We start from the raw sequence: 21,306 nt of genomic DNA, 5'->3' as shown, positions 1-21,306 counted from the left end.
TGTCATTTTACTCAGAAATCTGTGTAGAGTCTATCGACTGTAGTTAGCCTTCTTAAATTGAAGCACAGTGTTTGATATATGGAATCGAAGTCAAATTTATAATATTTTTTAAAAGAATATTTTATTTGGACTGTCACAATTAAATTCATTTGAAACATTATGATAATCTGTGTAAGCCATAATATTCTACATACTTTTATGGATAAGTGGTAATTTTTTCACATTTTTAAAGTGAATTCTGTGTGATATATGGCAATTTGAATAGACTGTAGCATAATGGTATAAATACGCATGACATTTTTAGCATACACCACTCCAAATCAGCCGACTGCAAAAGGGTTAATTTTAACCATTTATAAATGTATGAGACATCAAATCAAACAGAAATTTTCCGAGAAATATTATGTTGCTATCAGTTTTCTTTTATCTACTATAGTTTATTTATAAACAATAATTTCTAAGGTTTTCCTCCAGTTTTGGATTTATAAGTGTCAATATTAACAAACAATTTAAATCATACATTAAATAATTTCCTATATATATCTAAAGTTCACAGACCTCCTCTACTCTTCATGTTTCTCTATTTATTTAGTAAGAAATAACTGTTTTTAATTGTGTCAAACCCACTTTTTAGCCTTCCATTTAAATACGTATATAATTTCAGTAATGTTACTATCACAGTCCGACACAGTTCTACGAGATGTATTAACAGACATCATCTTTGTTGTAATCGGATAATGCGTTGCTTTTACAGTTCAGGAATTATTTATAACATTTAATTTACAGTAACTTATAAAATAATCCTGATATCGAAGACACGTCTTCACATGTGTAATCGTCCATCTTTTCTGCTTCAAATGAGTCTACTGACACTTCATTGACACATATAGTTCAACATTTATTAATTTTGGGGTAAGCTTTACTTCAGCACTGGATGTGAAAAGTGGCCATGAGAAACGAGCAGCCATTGTACTGTCCAACGGAGAGGTTTCTCTAGTCAGGTGGTCACCTCAGTGGCTAGTGGAAGTCCACAGACAACCCCACCTGTGAAGCATAGTGTGAAGCATAGTGTGAAGCATAGTGTGAAACTGCGGATTTCAGCTGTCAACACAAATATGACTCGATCTCAGCTGCTGCCTGTGTGTCCATGGTCATGTGTTTGTGATTGAATGAAGTGTCTCTTCCCTTTACAATAGCCTGTCGTGTTACAAAACAAGCATGGCTATTACCGTATTTACTCGAATCTAAGCCGCACTCAAATCTAAGCCGCACTCAAATCTAAGCCGCACCTGAAAAATGAGACCTGAAATCCAGGAAAAAAAAATTTCCCGAATCTAAGCCGCACCTGAAATCTGAAACTCGAAATTCAAGGGGAGAGAAAAGTTTTAGGCCGCACCTCCAAATCGAAACAAAGTTGGTCTATTGTAATATGAGACACAATTTAGGTCGAATGAATGACGATACAGCTACAGTTTGGTTCGAGTCGTAAGCTTAGCAGTTGAGCTTTACCAGGTTGCCATTGCTACTATGCGTCAGGTGCTCCGTCCGTATTTATACGGATACCCTTCCTTTTTCAGGTGCTTCGTCTGGTTTGAATCAGTTGCTTTTTTTTCTTTGATCTGATAAGTGCCGTTCTCTTTGTTATAGGTGTTTACGTCACTCAAACCTGAAAATGCATTATTGTACTGTGCCATACATTGTTTGATGCATTCTGATAATGAGTGTTTACGACCTGTGCACTACCGCCGCTTACAATAAAAAAAGAGAGGAATTGTCTCATTAGCGAAACAATGGCAAGAGACTGGTATTTGTTGTTGCTTACGCTGCTGCTTTCTTTGTTAATGATCAACAAGATAGACTGCGTATGATAGATGTGCTGAACGAGAGTTTAGCTAAAATTTTTCTCCGTTTGAAAATCTTTGCAGACGCCTCTTGTGTACGTTACATTCTGCACAGAAATTAGAGTCATCTTAGATTTAAAAATCTAATGAATTTCTGTGCTTCATTTCTGATTGTATCACTATTAGGCATAAGAATAATACGAATATAAACAAGACATGATATGTATATTCTTCCGCCTTTGCTGCTGTCTCACACTAGGTTCGTAGGTTATTAGGCAGATAGGATTTAAATGAGATAGCAGCAAACACGAAAGAATACATGGCAAAATGTTTATATTCGCATTATTCTTATGGTGAAGAGAATACTGCACGTGATTCACAATTCATAAAAGTTCCTATTAGCAACCATCTCTTCTCACAGGTAGGAAAAAATTCAGAACGTGAAATTGGCCGTATTGACAAACATCGCAAATAGTCTTGCCAGTCGGATTTTCGTAGTACATTGAAATGCTGCTACATTCAAAGATGAACAATATGGAATTTGTATTTACTTCGTTGGATAATGTACGAAAATGCAGTGGTCGAAACTCGGGGCGGCGAAAAAAGCTCGTCTTCCACTTTTTTTTAAATTTATTTACTGACGCAGAGGTTTTGGCGCCAGTATTTATCTTTGTGTCTGCAAAGCATGCTGTGTAGCACTACATATATTGGGTCTAGTGTAGCAGGGGATACAACCCGTCGGCTTTGGACAATGACGTCGCAAGTCGCCAGAGAGCAGTTTACCATTTTCGCTTTTACTTTTATGTTTCAGTTTCTTTTTTTTACTGATTGCTTAATAAAGTGGATCTGTTTATCTCGTGAGATTTTTTTTTTAAAGCCAAAAAACACTTATCAGCTACTGAAGGGAGCTACAACACTAAGAAGAATCGCTTCTCGTTTGGCGACTTGTGACGTCATTGTCCAAAGCCGACGGGTTGTATCCCCTGCTACACTATAGTTAAATTCTTTTATCTTGGCGGCTCGCGCATGCCCGCCCAGACGCGGGAGATTGCTGCGTTGCCAGTTGCACACGACGCACGCGCCAATAGAAGCGGCGCCATAGTATAGCATAGTTCGCAGGCTCACGTTTAGGGGGGAGCGCGCAGTTCATGAAGTAAAGCCACCACGGCCGAATTAACCCTTTCGCTGCTACAAAGACGTGCTCCCTGCATTCCGCGCTGTGCGCGATTTAGTCACTGCACTGCTCGCCTGTTTAGACACATCGTGTTCCGACTGCTTTGACACTCTTATCATTCGATTCCACAAAAATTATTTTGCCCAAAAATTAGATTTTTACACATCTTCTATAGAGTATACTTTCCGTATGGTCGATTTTAGTTGCCACAAGGTTGGGAATGAAATGTGGGCAAGATACCTAAATTTCATATAAAATTTACTGTATAACAATATCTCATTTAAGTACCACATAGGTGTCGTATGTAATATTGAGAAATATTCCGTCTTTCGCGACTGTAACAAAAGTTTTATTTACACTGAGCACGTTTGGCTTTATTTTAAAGCACTTCAATCAATCAAAAGGAAGTAGACAAAATACATTAAACAAAACTGTGGACTTACAAAAACATTAGGACTTGAATATACCGTCTATCAGTGAAGTGCTCTGAGCTATGTCAAATATAATTTTTGTGTGTGGCACACACAAACATCACTTATTTGCTAAAATACTGATCAGCCGACACAAACGTTGAATATTGTGTTACCGCAGCACAAAACTACGAAAGGTGACTTGGCAATGGAGGAGACAAAATACTCTTCACTGAAGATGCTTCAAAAGAGAGAAACGCGTCTGGTCTAAATAAGTCGCTTATTACAGTTGCAGAAGAGGAATATATTTCAGTACCATTGGTAAAACTGCGACTGTGGAACAAAACCAAGAAAGAGAACATGAGTACCATTGCGTAAGTGCCATACCTTTCATTGATTGAAGTGCTTTAAAATAAAGCCAAACGCATCCTGTGTAAATAAAACTTATTACAGTCGCGAAAGACGGAATATTTCTCAATATTACATACTTAAATTAAATAGATATTGTTATACTGTAAATTTTATATGAAATTTAGGTATCTTGTCCACATTTCATTTTCAACATTGTGGCAACTAAAATCGACCATACAGAAAGTATACGCTATGGACTTTTACCTCTGCAAACTCTTCAAAATTTCGTGCAATGGTTTACTACATTTAATGCTGCACAATAACTGGGTTGAACATCGAAACAAAATTATTTCATTTATGGGGGGAAGGTACCAGTCAAGAAGATGTGTAAAAATCTAATATTTGGGCCAAATAGTTTTTGTGAAATCGAATGATAAGTGTGTCAAAGGAGTGGGAACACTATGTGTCTGCACAGGCGAGCAGTGCAGTGATGACAAAATCGCGCACAGCGCGGAATGCGGGGAGCACATGTCTGCAGCAGCGAAAAGGTTAATGAAGAGACAAAACACTAGAAATTTCAAAAAATTGCATTCAAACGAATAAAATTCATGAAGTAAGTCACTTCGATATTGTTTTTAAATAAAGAAAATATTAAGCACCGCATAAGGATTGAACTCCACACCTTTCGTTTACCAGCCCACCACCTTAACCGTTACGCTAACACAGCCCGTCCTGCAATGTGACTCCATGAGGACTATAACAGGTCACGCAAACTACTGACAAACACTGTTGGTATGACTATGAATTACTCACGCTTCGTCGAAGTACAATAGGAAATAAACAATAACCGCTGTTCTTTATTGCGAAAAAGCGGTTCGTGAGTTGATACAAACACCTTTCCTTGCTATCGACTGAATTAGGAGTCTTATTGCTTGTTTGGTTTAATTAATTAATAGAATATGAAGCAATTGGTATAAAGAATGCTTTTTCCAAACCTTCTTTTATAGAAAGTCTGCTACCAAGACATTGCTTTTGTTCTATTACTTTATGACTGAACGTTTCTAAAACTGAAGACACTCGTCCATGCTCTGCACTGCAGTCGAGATCTGGCAACGTCGTTCTCTGTTCATTGGCTGACTGTGTTTTATGACGTCAGATGCGCAGAACGAACCTAAACTCGGCCGCCAACATAAATGACGCGCACTTTAGTCCCCATATATTCGATGGCGGAAGTTAGTTGTGGCGGCACCTACCAACATTTTTAAGAACTTCCGCTTACTTTGCACTCGATTCTAAGCCGCAGGCAGTTTTTTGGATTACAAAAACCGGAAAAAAAGTGCGGCTTAGATTCGAGTAAATACGGTACTCACTCATGTGCATCAAGCCTAACGTGTGTGTACTTAGCACAGCAATTATGTATGAAACAACACCTTTCTGTCTAGCATCTGCTGAAGATTTTTTCTGATAACTCATGTATCTCATTTTAAATTCATGTACTGCATATCTTGTTTCACTTTGGCATAGGAAGATACAGGGAATGACTTTACTGTCTCTAATAACTACTAGGTCAATGTGTAACCTAACTTGCCTTCAAATTTTGCATGAATCCTTCACAATTAAACCTATCTTTGGCACCTTATGAAAATGGGATCTCAACAAGGTGCACCTTTATGTTTCTCCAAAAAACAAGACAGCAAGTTTAGTGTTCAGCATTTAATCAGTGCTGGCGTGATAACAGATGGAGTACTACATCAATGAAGCAGCAATCTTAACCAATGGGTCTCACTCACTCTGAGGAAATAAAACTCATTTTCTCAGCTGAAAGCATATTACCCTGGTTAGTACACAGTGCACCCCAAACTGGCTTTTTCATGCAGACCTTAACCATGCTGACACTATCTAATTTAACGAACGAATTGCAACTTATAATTTCTTTCACATCTTCTAATGAGACCCCATGAACCATGGGCCTTGCCAAAGTGGAGTCACTTAAGTGCAGCAATGATACAGATAGATGTACTATAGGTGCAACCATGTTGGAAGGGTGTCTATGGAGAGTTCGGACTGACATATCATTCCTAAAGAGGGACAGCAGTATTTTCAGAAGTTGTAGTTGCAACACAGTCTGAATGATTAACTGACCTATCCTTGAAAAAGTAGTTCTATGGGTAATATTTGTAATATTATATCCTTTAATTGGGTGGGTGGGTGGATAGGTAGGTAGGTAGAGATGATAGATTGATACTATATATAGTGGGACTTGGTGAAGAGCAGGATTTCTAGTCAAGTGAGTTCAGGGTTATCAACAGAAATTCAAATTCTAACAGGGGCAATGAGTAGGTCTAATAATTGTAATAATGAACAAAGAAATCTGAATATGGGTGAGCTACTATGAGCAATATAGTGAACACACAATCATAGCCAAGAAGACTCAAAGCCAAAACTCGCCACAATAGTTTAAATTTATGTGGTTACTAGCTTTGGAGATGATACAAATATTTTAAAAATATGTGATGAGATAAAAGAAATAACTCAGATTGTTAAGGGAGACAAAAATTTAATTGTGCTGGGGGAGCGGAATTCAGTAGGAGGAAAAAGGAAGACAAGGAAATATTGCAGAACATGGACGAGGGGGGGGGGGGGGGGGGGGATAGAATTTTGCACAGAGGAAAGTTTATTCAAATCTGATACTTGTTTACGAATGATGTATATGTGGAAAAGACCTGGAGACATTTAAATGTTTCAGACAGATGTATATAATGGTACTACACATTTCAAAGCCACATTTTAAACTGTAAATCCAGGAGCAAAAGTGGACACTGACCATAATTTATTGGTTACAACAGCAGATTAAAACAAGAGATATTGCATAAAGGTAGGAAATTACAGTAATGGGACCTGATGTTGAAACACCCAGGGTTATTAACAGTTTTGAAGGGACCAACAGGCAACATATTACAATCAGACGAAAGGCAAGGTTCCAGGTTAAATCCCAGTTCAGCACATGGTTTTAATCATCGAAGTATTATACTTTTTTTGTTCACCTTTACTTCTTCTTCATATTGTTGATTATCAGTTAATACTGGTGTCCACTGTTCCCTTTCCTTTATTTGTAATTTCCCCAATGAATAGTCTTTCTTCGGCTTTCACTGCTGTTACCTGCTTTCCATTCACTTACATGCCTTCCTTAGCACAGCACAGTCCATCTTTAGTTACACCTAAAGTACAACAAACTTGTTTTCCAAACCAAAGCCTCAGCAGTGCTTGTGGAAAATTTATCTTTTTTACTATATTTTTCTTCATTTGGGCACAGCTTCTCCATCTCTCTTTTCCATTGTTGTTAATAATGTTCCAGCATTCCTAGGTGTTTACAAAATCAAGTAAGCTTTTTGAATTCTACATGCTACACTTTCAATTGGTGTGTCTCAAGTGTCTATTGCTGTCAGTAGCTCTCATTCAATTTTTTTCCCCCCACCACAGGTTTTGCGTTGTTCATAAACAGTCTTTCCAACTTTCATGCTACATTTTCCAATTTTACATCTTCCTTACCAAATTAAAACATTTATGTCCAGCTACAGAGACAAAAGTTTGTATTTAAGTGAAAATCATCTTAATTTCATCTTGGTTCTACGTGTATTACTAAGTTTTATGAACAAATTATCATATTCTTTATCGTTGCAGGAGTTAGTCACTTCTGAAATTCTTTTGTGTAGTACATGTCCAATATACCTCTGGTCCATTCAACATTGAGCTCATTAGCAATCACTAGAGTGCAATATTAATGCAAAGATAGCATTACCAAGTATCAACTGGCTAACATCCAAAATGAATAAAATACAGTTAAATAATCAATAAATATAGAAACTTTAGTATGAAGCTCAAAATGAAAATAGTTTACGTAAATTAATACTCACTCATGTTATGAATGAAGCTGAGTGCAATCAAGAGAAAACCATAAATAAAGTGAAACCTTCAAGTAATTTTAAAAGAACCAGTTCTGGTCACAGTGTTGCAAGTAGCATATATTTATTTTAATTGCCAGAAATGAGTGTTTGTTCCAACAGTCTTACAGTTTCTGAGAAAGAACTGATTATTTTGAAACTACAGGAAATATTTGTTACATGAACCACATATGACATTGTCTGTTGCGTCAATAAATAAAACTGATACTGTCACTTCCATTAATGGTATCACTACATGGAGATGGATGTAAGGAAAAAAGTGTGCATGAGGAAAAAAGCTGCACTCATGGGATGTGAAAGTGGAAGCATAATGTAAAAAAAAAAAAAAAAAAAAAAAACACACACACAACCCAGAGAAAGTGGGGATGGGTGAATGAGGACTGGACACTTTGTAAAAATGTGGAGGAAAAGACAAACACAACAAGAAAAGCCCTTGAAGTTCCACAAGCATTATCATAGAGGTAAGTACGTAACGCTTATTGTGAAGTCAGAGCATATTAGTTTTACCACTATTTTGTCTTACATATTTAAATATTAAGACATTCCTTTAGTCAAAATACTTGTGTATTGTTAAAGTGATAACATGTAACATGAGACACAAAATGTAGTAACAATTGACAATCATGCTTATCTGTGGACATAACACAAAAATTAAGCACTGTATTTTACTGATACCTGCATGTGATGAAAATGTTTCAGTTACTGATGCCAGACTTTACGCCTCCTTATTTCTGTCTAGGTCTCTGTCAAATAATAGAAACTATGTAGCATTTTCACTGATATACTCTGAATGCCAGTGACTATTTCCAGAGCCAATAACTTGCAAAGTAACACATATACTGATCTGCACCAGAATACAGACCCTGCTATTGATAACATTAACACATTATTCTGTAATGAATCAGGCCTCATCCACTGTAATGATTTACAGTAAAAAGTCTTACTGAACACAATCAGAAATTTGGATACAAACTTTTACAAATATAAAGCAGTTTATATCATGAAATAACAGTTAAGTAATAATTAACTAAGCTGCAGATCAGCAGTAGACAATGGGTACTTCTAGCCACCATGCTTCGATTTTACGCATTGCATACTATATCAAAATATATACATGGCATAAAATATTAAAGAAGTCACTTTAGATAACCATGTAAATGACCAGCATGCTGCCATTTTCTTTTCCACTGAGAAAGTGTATTATAATTGTAAAACACTCATTCCATGTCATAGCTAAAGGTTTCAATTATCATCCAGTGGACATGCAAATAGTTAACTATTCTTCATTGTTTCCCGTCTAAAGGAGTGTATTTAACGAATAAATAATGTAATTTCAATGTGTTGAAATGATAACAGGGCATGCAAACTTTTGAGTTAATTCATTACTTTACAGAAATATGTATGTACTCGTTTTCTGCACATAGCAACTGCATTATATGAAATACTGATTATGTGGTAATTGTTTTTATTTTTTTCATTTCCAAGAGAGCTGTGGATTGTATAGTGCTGGAAATACAGAAGATCACCTCGACTAAGAGTGCTTACACATTGCTGTTCCATTCACTTACGATTTTGAGTCAATTGCTGCAACCCTGTCTCATCAGTGGTACTCCCTAATGTAATACCCAATTATTTTTTACCGTGATTCCCACCAAGCACCTCCTGTCTCTCTCTTCATTCAATGTTCTGAGTGTCACCTTTTTACTACTGGTGATGTGACTTTTTCTAAACCTTTTTTTCCCCCTACCATGCCTTTCAATCCTAAGAAACCAATAGTTCCACAAGATTCATAATTAATATTTATTACATAACAGTACTGTAGGTACAGCAAAGTGATGGAACACATTGCTGTCTTTCGCATTTATAAATATTTTTAATTAGTGAGTTTTTGTACATGTCTTTATGAAACTAACACAAATATGTATGGTAAGGAAAGCTCTAATACAATGTAAGTAGTTTAGGAGTGAATGAGACCATTCACGAATAGTAGAAGCATTGAGTCATCAACAGGCACAAAAAAAAAAAAAAAAATAAAAAATAAAGAAATCTTCATTACCTTTCAGATGAATTCATTAAAGAGCTGGAGTGTGCGCGCGCATGCACACGCGCACACACACACACACACACACACACACACACACACACACACTGAGAGCTGTAGTTCAGTGGACTGGATTGATTGTGTTTTGTGGAGCAGGCAGGTGAAGACAGAAGCAGGAAGTGGGAGGACGGGTTGGGGAAGGGTAGCTGGCAGCCTAGAGAAAGGTAGCAGGTGTGCAGGATACAAATGTGGAATGGAGAGGCAGAAGGTGTACTGATGGGAAAGTGATGCACAGGCACTGGAGCCAGTGGGGGTGTGGAATGGGAGGAGATAACAGGAGAGAGAGAGGAGACTGGAGGAGGAGGGGGTCATTTGCTCATATACAGGGTGGCCCAAAAAGGATGGTCACATTTTAAATAACTATAACTCCATCAGTTTTACAAATTAATTTTATTCAATTACGTAACTAAATGCTCCCAGGCACCCAATTACAAGAACTAACCACAAAAAATCATGTACGGAAAATGACTTCCGGAAGATGGTGTCCTTCCTCGGTGATGCATTCCACAAGTCTTTCCTCGAAATTTTCCATCACTTTCACTACTGTTTCTTCTTGAATTGCCATAATTTCCGCACTGATTGCCTCCTTCAGATCAATTAAGTTTCGGGGCTTCTTTACGTAGACTTTTGACTTTAGGTATCCCCAAAGAAAAAAATCACAGGCTGAGAGGTCAGGTGATCTCGCGGGCCAGTGGACATCTCCAAAACGCGAGATGATGTGGTGGGGGAACATCCGCCTTAAAACACACATGGAGTCATTGGCTGTGTGGGCCGTGGCCCCGTCCTGTTGAAACCAAATTCGATCTCGATTTACATGTAACTCTCGCAGTTTCGGCACCAAAAAGCTACGTAGCATGTTAACGTAACGTTTCGAGTTCACTGTGACTGTAGCGTTGTTCTCCTCAAAAAAATAAGGACCAACAATCCCCAATCTTGAAATTCCACACCAGACTGTTACCTTAGCACTATGAAGAGGCTTTTGGTGCAATTCTCTGGGATTATCTGCTGCCCAATACCTGCAGTTTTGTTTATTGACATAGCCGTCTAAATGGAAATGGGCTTCATCTGACATAAGAAGCACAACATCGTTATAGAGTACAAAATGTCAAGCATTGATTCACAAAATCATCTTCGCTGCTCAAAATCACGATCATACAGCTTTTGCGTGATCATAATTTTGTATGGGTGAAACTGTAACTCACGGCTTAAAATACGCTGCAACGAACTACGGCTGAGGCCTAAAGTTTGAGCACGACGCCTAGTGGAACGACGCGGGCTTTGCAGCACTGACGCTCTAACATCATCAATGTTCTGTGGAGTAACTGCCGTACGTGTACGCCCTGTAGATTTACCACTTTTGACAAACCCTGTTGTCCGGAATGCAGTCACCCAACGTGATATAGATCTGCGATCTGGAATGGGTCCATCACGCGCTACACCAAAACGTTGTCGAAACAATCGTTGCACAGTAATAAACGATTCATCATTTCTGAAAAACTGTTCCACAGCAAAAACACGATGCTCGACCGTCCACTGCGCCATCTCGTGGCAAACTGGGTGTAATGGCCGACTTGCAGACGGCCGGCAGTGGTCCCCCCTCCTCACCTTTCAATGGTACTACGCAGTTCAAATCCGACCATCCTTTTTGGGCCACCCAGTATGTGTGTCCTCAAGCTTGTTACAGGATTTGTCCAAAAGTTAGCAACATTTTCATTCTTTATTGAGTGCTATTGACAACTCAATGCTTCTACAGAGTGTCTCAAAAGAAAGTTTATATTCTGCATGTCAAAATAAAATAGAGCTTGAAATCTATTGGCAAAATCTTTACTTATTATTGAAATATACAGTTTGGGAATTTATTTCTTAAAAATAATGTCATTTAAATGAAATCCAGCACACCTACAGCACTTGTTAAACAATGAACAAAATTTTACATGGTAGCTTCACATGTAGACACTCTGATGGCTGCCACTTTGCTAGGGATATTTTCTTTCAATTGCTCCGCATAAGTCAGATGATTGATACACACTTTAGATTTAACATATTCCCACACGAAAAAATCCATGGGGCTCAAATTTGGAATGCATGGGGGCCAATTTATGTCACTACTCCTGGAGATCAATTTACTAGGGAAAATTTCACAAACTCGCAGTACTGGACATGTGTGCTGTGGCTCCATCTCCTTTGTTTATAACTAGGAGAGTTTCACAATTCAGGCACCAAAAATTCATTTATCATCATCAAATAACTATACCTCCATGACCGCTCTCGACCTCAGAAAAGTATGGGCCAGTTATTCCTCAAACTGACATCACAGCCCATACATTAACTATAGGTGAATGAAGGGCTTTCTTTTACTCCTGTTTAGGATTTGTTGCACTCCAGTAGTGGAAATTTTGCTTACTGAGTGACCATTCAGGTGAAAATGAGCCTTGTAAGAAAAGAAGATGATGGTAGACGAAGGGCACTCAGTCAAATCATTAACAAACTGCATCCTATGTCTGGCATCCTGAGATATTTAATTCTTGCACAAATTAGATTTTGTAAAGATGCAGGTGAAAGTCCTTTTGTAGAATTTGCTGCAGTGATAATCTATGCACATTTAAATAACATGCATGCTTACAAATGGAGAGGTTAGAATCATCATGAACAGACCAATTTATACTCTCCACGGATTACCTGTAGAGAAGAATTTCAACCAGGCTGAAGTCAAATCATTGTGTCAAAGTGAACATGGCAGAATGTAGATTCAGGATTTCTAAACAAATGCTGTTGTTCTGTCCCTGTGATAGGTCAGTTTTTCTGTCATGAGCAAGATCCACAAAAATGGGAGCCTTTTGCTGTTTTTCATAGGTTCTTTTGAAAATGTCTGATACGTCCACCCCCTACTCACTAAACTGTGGCTGTTCTATTTCCTTAAAATAAGACTGTGGATGTGTAGCCATTTGCAATTACCCAAGGACACAACATTCTTTTGTTCCAAGTTCTCTTCACTTTTGCAGGGCATGTATACCAAGGTAAATAAAGATGCACAACTGCTGCCTCTTTTCTGTGCCAAACTGGTACAACCGCATTTTTCACAGTTAATATGTTGTGCATTAGTTATGGCTAGCCAGAATCATATCTATAAAGTACCTATCAACAGGTCCTCAAGAAAAAGGGTTTGACAGTATCTTATAGCCTAACAGTGAACTATCTTACCATGTACATTCATGTAAAATACGAGAAGGTTCACTAATCCAATTACGAGTACACTAACAATGATGACTGATGCTACAGCCATCCTTGTAATTAATTTTCCGATTTGGCTGCTATACAGGATATTAGTCTTGCGATACATTTCATCATGAAGCTTACTACATAATACTGTAATTTTTGTACACATAAGTATGCGGACACCTTTTTATTATGGTTATATCGTATTTTTGTTGCCCTTTACTGTATCATTTGATTTCTACATTGCATATCATTCCCTTCTTCTCTTCCCTACTCGGCTTACGTTGCTGTTGCCCTTGGCATACCAACAATCCTCCCAGTCCTACTTTCTCTGCCAGTGCTCTCCTCAAACACACTGTTCCATTTTACCTAGAGGCTACTCTATATCTTGTCATCTTCAGCTTCTACACTAAGGCTTAACAACTCACTGATTTTGAGCACGAGCACTTGCACCTAAGCAGATCTTAGCTAACGAGCATTAGTTTCAGCATGATTAGGAGTGAGGTGAACACATGCACATCAACAACAGGGAAGAACTGCCAACTGTGAAATAGGGGAGGGTCGGTTTTGACACTGTTGCCACCTAACAGCAGCAACATCAAATTGGCATTATGTCATGCTAACAATGTCTTCACACTTCAATCTGCACTCCAAGGAATTTAATCATTTTACAAAACAACTGGCTTGTAAAATGTTTGGTGTATCGTAAGACACTGAATACTTCCAGCAAGTTCAGTTTACAAAGGCATGATGTCGTTTCACATCAAAGAATATGGAAATACAAAATGTGAAGGACCTAAGTGTGACAAAGAGGTTTAAAACCTTAAAAGAAAATACTCTGAAGGGGAAGAAGAATAGGAAGAAACTCTAGTGAGTGTGCTGTTGGCATGAAGGGCAAAACTGCTCTACTTGTAGCAAAGTTCTTGTGCCCTTTCAAGGATGGTGATTTAATAGAAGAATACTTGGTAGCTGCAGCTGAACATTTATGTCCACTTCAGGTACAGCAGTTTCATGTGATACCATTATCAAATGTGATAATCATGCATCTCACACAGGTTATGGCACACAGCATACAGAGCCAGCTTGCAAAACCTTTATGATGAGTTTGTTGCATATTCTTTAGCACTTTATGAAAGCGTGGATATCGTAGATGCACAGCTGGAAGTGACACTCTTAGCAACATTGAAGAAAGTTCAAAAAATGTAGGTCTGTTTTGGAATTTATTAGATTATATGTATACAGATGGTCCACCAGTAATGTTGGGAAAAAAGAAAGAAAAAAAAAAGCTGAATGTAAAAATGAAAAAGCTTACAGTACCCTATTCACATCGGTCTGCAGCTTGAAGTAATTGGTCTGTAATGCAACGGGGAATATAAAAACACCAAGCATTTTCTTCAAGATCAATTTCCTCTATTACACAGGTCTCCAAATGCTTGTGGTACATGTTTGCTATGTATCCCAGTACTATACCAAATTATCCTCCCCTCACCAATTTTCTACAATTCATTGGAGTGTAGAATAACTTGCTGGCATTCAATTAAAACAGAGCACATTGGATTTATTAGGAGACACACTGAGGTTTAAATGTTTTAAGAAATGCAAACACTATTGAGGACGTTTGTGTAATCAATTTATATAAGTGGTGACTGTGTAATTCAATTCAAAAATAAGAACAAGGTGCAATTTCAACAGCCATATATTTAGTAACACAAAGCGTGAGTCCTTGGTTTTATTGAAGTGCTGTTACACAACACAGGACTCTAAAATTTGTGGGCCGACACAGGTGAATGGTACTACCATTTGGAATAACTTCATTTTTACTCGATACAGATACAAACTAAGATAACAGCTTGTAACCATTTTATATAAACACCACCATCAAACTAAAACGAGTACACCTGCATTTCTACATCAGTCAACAAAAGTTCAAATTTATTATGGTAAGTGAGAAAGTGCATCTGGTCAAGTAATTTTTGGTATCAAAGTATCTGTTCCTGCACAATTAGTCAGTGGACTCAACTTCAAATGGATGTTACACAACATCAAAGAAAAGATAGTAAATCTAGAGTGCATGAATAGCATACCACAAAATTTTCAGAATAAGAAGTCCTGTACAATAAGTTATTCATGCAGTACACTTCATTTATCTTGTGCTATAGTTTCTCAGTTTTATTCTTGAGATGACAAACTCAGTATTTATTAACTCGTACTGAACAGCCAGCCAGTATCAATTTTAAAGCATTACACATCTTTCACTATCTTACAAACCACTAATTCCAATTAGGTTATTCTGAAGCATTAATGCATGCAATCACAAAGTCTAGAAATTGACAGGTAACTATTTGAAACAAGTTGAACAACTTGTTCTAACATTGCTCTCACCTTTGCTTGGTACTGAATAGCAGCAGCATAGAGTGATGCAGCATTTTCTACTGTTATTCCATGTTCTATTATCTGCTCACATAATCTTTTCAACTGTGCTTCACAATATTCTGTTGCAAGTACCAACAACTCTGTTAACAAAAAAATTACAGCAAATTTCTACTTTTATGTAATTGATTCTGAATAACAAATTGTATGTACTAGATGTGAACAATGGTGTTCTAGTAAAGCACCACAGAGATAATAATATATAATAAAATATATACTAAAATATAATAGAGGGAAACATTCCACGTGGGAAAAATATATCTAAAAACAAAGATGATGTTACTTTCCAAACGAAAGTGCTGGCACGTCGATAGACACACAAACAAACACAAACATACACAAAAAATTCTAGCTTTCGCAATCAACGGTTACTTCGTCAGGAAAGAGGGAAGGAGAGGGAACCAACCTATCCGAACTCCGGAGATGGGAACTTGCTCTTCAATATATCCTCTCTTCCCGGTTTCCAGCAGGCCTCAATCTCCACTAATTTCAAGTTGCCGCCACTCATACCTCACGTGTCATTCAACAACATCTTTGCCTCTGCACTTCCGCCTCGACTAACATCTCTGCCCAAACTCTTTGCCTTTGAATATGTCTGCTTGTCTTTATATGTGTGGATGGATATGTGTGTGTGCGCGCGAGTGTATACCCGTCCTTTTTTCCCCCTAAGGTAAGTCTTTCCGCTCCCGGGATTGGAATGACTCCTTACCCTCTCCCTTAAAAACCCACATCCTTTCATCTTTCCCTCTCCTTCCCTCTTTCCTGATGAAGCAACCGTTGGTTGCAAAAGCTTGAATTTTGTGTGTATGTTTGTGTGTTTATCAACCTGCCAGCACTTTCATTTGGTAAGTCACATCATCTTTGTTTTTAGATATATAAGTAAATAAACAATAAGATAATGAGACAGAACTGCTGACTAGTGTTTACCTTCAGGCAGTGAAATCTCGGAACTGTCAATAGGCGCATATGAAGATATGTGCAGTATGCTAGCTTTTAAAACTAAAACTTCCTTCCTTGGAAAGAAGATAGGAAAGAACCACCATTTGTAAAAGTGAAGATTTTGTTGTGCACTTTTATATGTGATTATCATACATATGCCTACTTCACCTCCTGAAGGTAAGTTCCTGGCCAGTAATTCTGTCTCAATTTTATAGTTTTCTCAAGTGAATTTTCCTTCTGATAATATTATTATGTTATATTATCATCCAAAATTCACGCATAGTGAAGTAGCATTTTTATATCAGCACACTTCACAATGGCGTCCACAATGACTAATTCAATGCAGTGGACATACCTTTCCTTCAAAGTTCTTACAGATTTTAATGTACATGACATTCCAAATGAATTCTTCAGATAATACCAAAGACAAATTCTATAAATGGTCTTTAAGTTGCAAGCACATAATTCTGTTCAATATGAATCATCCTAAAGGAATGAAAAATAAATAATCCAGGTGAATCTGGATACATTCTAAGGTTTTCTTTTGCAAACTCCATTTAATGAGTGATTTCAACAGTGATTTATGAGTGTTCAGCTAGCTGGGGACACCGATGATCTTGAAGAAGAAATATGATGTAGCCTAACACTCTAGATAATTTTATCTTCAGTGACAATGGCTACAAGAGCCTGTAGATTTACTGTATTTCATATCACGAGGAACCCTGAGGCTACGTAGAGATTGAAAGACTTCTACTTTTGTCATTAGGTTGGACCCAACAATACAGTGTGTCAACATTTAATACTGCAGTTTAAAACTAAATGCACATTAATACTCTGAAAATAATTGCGAAGATCCTGGCAGAGGGTTCTTCCTATTCAACAGAGTTTTTTCTCATTCCATTTATGAATGGAGTACAGGAACAATGATTTCTTACATACTTCTGTGCTTGCTGTAATTAGTCTAATCCCATGTTCATGGTCCCTACTTGAGCAGTACATAGGGGACTGTGCAGTTTCCTAAATTCTTCACTTCATACTGGTTCTTGAAACTCTGTAATTTAAATTCCACTGGATGGTTGTCATCTACTTGAGGCATATGCCAGTTCAGGTTCTTCAGTATTTCCACAATACTTTCCCATGAGTTATACAAAGATGAGTACATGAATAATCCACATGTGTTTATGTTTCATATCCCTTGTCAGTACTACTTAGTATGACTAGCACACTCTAGCAGTATCCTAGGATGGGTCACAAGTTTTGTAAGCAGTTTCCTTTGTAGGTTAACTGTGTTTCCCCTTTATTCTACTTATGAATCTAGTCTGCCCTCTGTTTTACTTATGACTAAATTAATGTGACCATTCCATTTTGTATCCTCCAGAAATTGGTAAACTCTTATTTTTTGAGTAGACAGATTCCATTCATGACTCACTGATATTCTTTCCACAGGACACTACATTTTTGCCTTTTGTGGTTACATTTCTGAATATCTAAAGCAAGTTGTTAACCTTTGCACCACCTTGAAATCTTATTTGATTGAACATATGTCCAGTTTTTTTTCAGTTGATATTTCATTATAGATAACTATATCACATGTAAAATGTCTGATGTTACTATTAATAAACAACATGAACAGGAAATGAAGAAACTGTGCTGTGGTATGGCTAACAGCGATTAATTCAGCTGCATGTTTATATGGAATTTAACATACTCCATCAGTTTTTTCCCCTAACTGGCTTTGAAAGGAAAGACGATTGAAATTTGATCAAGAGGTCACAAAACACAACAAACATAAATCCAGATGGCCAGGTGGGTATTTGATCTCTGCCTCTCCAGAGTTCAAGTTCAATGCCTTAAGCACTGTGTCACCTCAGTCATTAACTACCTAAAAGCATCTGTATAAATAATATTATATTCCCACATTATTCATTGTGAACACAAATAAGAAGGATGGTGCAAGTAAATAACCCACTAACGAAGTAAAGGAAGTAACAGTAATTGATAAATCACTGAAAGTAGATGCATTTTGAAACACAGTTTTTGAATTATTGTTGCCCTTGCATAGTGAGAAAGAGAAAAAGCTACATTCTATTAGTGTTGTGACCAGAAACGGAAGGAAGGAAGGAAAATAAGGGTTTAAAATTTTGTTGATTATGAGGTTATTAGAGATGATTTAACACACTGATTGTGGAAGGATGGGGAATGAAATTAGCTGTCTTTTCCCATGGAACAAATCTGGCATCTGCCCTAAGAATTTAGGGAACCTAAAAACAACCTAAATCTGAATAGTCTGATGGGGATTTGAGGCACTAATTTACTGAATACAAGTCCATGTCTTATCACTGGGCTACCTCACTCAGTGTGCTGAGGCCAGAATAATGTGAGTGGTTGTTTTTGACTGATCAAATGCAGTGAACAAAGAGGAAACAAGAGAAAGGGAGAGATGAGGACTGGGGAGAAAGAAGAAAAGTAGATACAAGGACAGACATACAGGGCCAGAAATGGTTGATGTGGACACAGGATGGAGTAGTTCTACACAACAAACAAAGATGAAGGGGTGGGGGTAACATGGGGGGAGACCACTGAGGAAACAGTGTGGGAGGGGGTAGTTGTGGGGTATACATACATGTCATCTGAAAAGTTATGCAATTTCAAGAACTGATATACAACATTCCAATTTTTATTTATGCCCCTTCCCACTCTTCAACATCTAAGAAATATTTGCTACACTGCTTCCACTTTCTTTGTAATTCGATGTTGTCCACCAGGTTTCCTATTCTGTGCTCTCTCTTTCTCTCAGAACAGAAAAATTCTTGTTTAATTGGTATGTATACTCTTATCACCAGCTTTCTCTACAATTTTTGCCTTATAATACAGTTCCTCGCAGTATGGGGCAAGTTATTTATTGAGGGTATTTCAATTCTGTCTTTGCAACTATAAGAAAATATGTGATTCATTCACCAAATGTGTTTCTCTTTTTTGCAATTACACTTCACCAGTGAGCTGTAATGAGAGAGATTTACCATTCGACTTATTTTCTAGATCAAAAAACAGTTCATTATCAAAAATGGTGATTTTTACTTATTGCATTTCATGCTTGGTTTTTTGCCTGCACGTTTTTGAGTTATTTTTACATTTGGTGCTATTGGTTCTGAACTAATCCCACAATGTTTTGCAGAACTAGGTATTTTTTATGTCAAATACAACACAATGTATCGTTTCTGTGTACCTTTCTGGCTAAGTATGTATCGTGTGTTTTGTGTAGTGTTACCAGCTTTACCACTAGCTTTTCTTCAATATAAACCTGTTATTTTTTCAACAGCTCATCAGATGTGCATTATTCCATTTAATAATGTTACTACATATTTATTCAATGTGTAAGAGAAGTGAGTGAGTAGTGTTGGAGTTAAAAATCTAAATGGTGGATAAGTGGGGGAGAGGGAAGGCAGAGGATCCCATATCAAATCAGCCAGGTGCCAACCTGACCCTCTTTGATTTTCATCAAATTTGGTGTGTTCATTGCACATGATGAAGGAATGAAAAATATCAAATTACAGAATTTTAACACAAGTAAGACAAGAGTAATGGCCACTCGAATTCCAAAAATGTGCAGAAAATCTGACAAACACTACTGACAAAAACGACTAACTTCTGTTCTAATCAAGATAGAACAGTGAACAAAGTAATTTTGGAAAGGCCTTCAAACAAACTTTATGATGATATGCAGTTTTGTCATATTCGAAGAATGTACACCATTAAGGTCAGCAACCTTGAGCTTTGACCTTGAATATCTCAAAACATGGCAAAAATTGACAAAAAATATTTGTTTCTTCCTCTTACGCTATGCACCATTGTAAAAAATCAGGTTGGGATGACAATGGGATTAAGAGATATAAATTAACATGTTCTGAAATATGTTGCATTAATGCAAAATAAATTGTATTCGAACTCCAACAATATGACACAAAGCACTGAAAAACATGTTTATTGTGAAAAAGGTGGTTTTATAACACAGCACAATAAGTTAGTAAAATCAACAGGCCAGCCAAACACATGCTTGGAATGCTCAGTAAATAGGTTCACATTTACAGAAACAAATTTGATAGAAGTATCATCTGGACTTCATATGCCACAGTGCTGAGAAGCAACATATAATACTGTCTGTGCATCTTTTGGTGAAAGGAAATACATTCACCCTTCTGCTGTTCTCACATCAACCTTTGTAAGAATGTCCGTTTTATCTACAGTTAAGATGTCACTTTTCTCAGGGTATGAAACATATGAAGGTGAAGGCCCATGAGGATTTAGGGAGCTAATTGAAACCTCATGGTTTCTCCATTAACATTCAAAACACATACAAGCCACCAGTGACCTTTGTACATGCTTGCAACAAACCTTGTGATATCACCGAGCTACCTGTCTTGTTGGGTCCTAGTTATAGATCCATTTCTGATGTCTGGTGAACTGCAGAAAACTTTTGTTTGGATATTGTAATGGCCAGTAGGAATAACACGATGTAACTTGTGAGTACCAGCAACCGTGTGAATTTTTGCTAACCACTCTTGAAGGAGAGATTCTTCTTCATCATACTCACTATTAGTTGTATAATGACAGTGACACATTGCAATGTTCTTGAAGCACCATTCAAACAACTGTCTGGGTGAGTGTCATTATCATGAGAGTTGCAGATGCACTGCAGATTGGCATGGGCAGCAAGTCTCTTAATGATACCAGCAATACCATCACATGGTCCTTTGCATGTGATGTGGCAAATAAATGTTACTCTGCTGAGACATTGAAATCAGCCTGTTCTGTTGGCAACATTCCTGCAATTCTTATACTGGTCTGTTGTATGTAAATGGGGTCTCATGAAGTTAATCAAGTG

At 37.4% G+C, this 21,306-nt stretch overlaps 1 protein-coding gene across 4 annotated transcripts in view; it reads right to left on the bottom strand.

Annotated features, from left to right (window-relative positions):
- The window catches only part of LOC126457595 (RCC1 and BTB domain-containing protein 1-like), a 196,652-nt gene that overhangs the window by 37,229 nt on the left and 138,117 nt on the right, over positions 1 to 21,306 (bottom strand). For 2 of the 4 annotated variants that reach the window (XR_007585494.1, XM_050094034.1), the window contains exon 11: positions 15,438 to 15,568. The exons of 1 other annotated variant lie outside the window; for it this stretch is intronic. Coding sequence is in view for 2 of the 3 variants with exons in the window: in XM_050094034.1 (XP_049949991.1) it covers positions 15,438 to 15,568 (131 nt within the window). In the remaining variant the exon portion in view is untranslated. Of the gene's footprint in view, positions 1 to 8,413; positions 8,482 to 15,437; positions 15,569 to 21,306 lie in introns of those variants that run through there. One more of the 4 variants, XM_050094035.1, reaches the window with a different exon arrangement.

This window comes from Schistocerca serialis, chromosome 2 (genome assembly GCF_023864345.2).
Source record: "Schistocerca serialis cubense isolate TAMUIC-IGC-003099 chromosome 2, iqSchSeri2.2, whole genome shotgun sequence".
Lineage (NCBI taxonomy): Eukaryota > Metazoa > Arthropoda > Insecta > Orthoptera > Acrididae > Schistocerca > Schistocerca serialis.
Note: the sequence above shows the minus strand (reverse complement) of the source record. Positions and strands in the feature narration are given on the sequence as shown.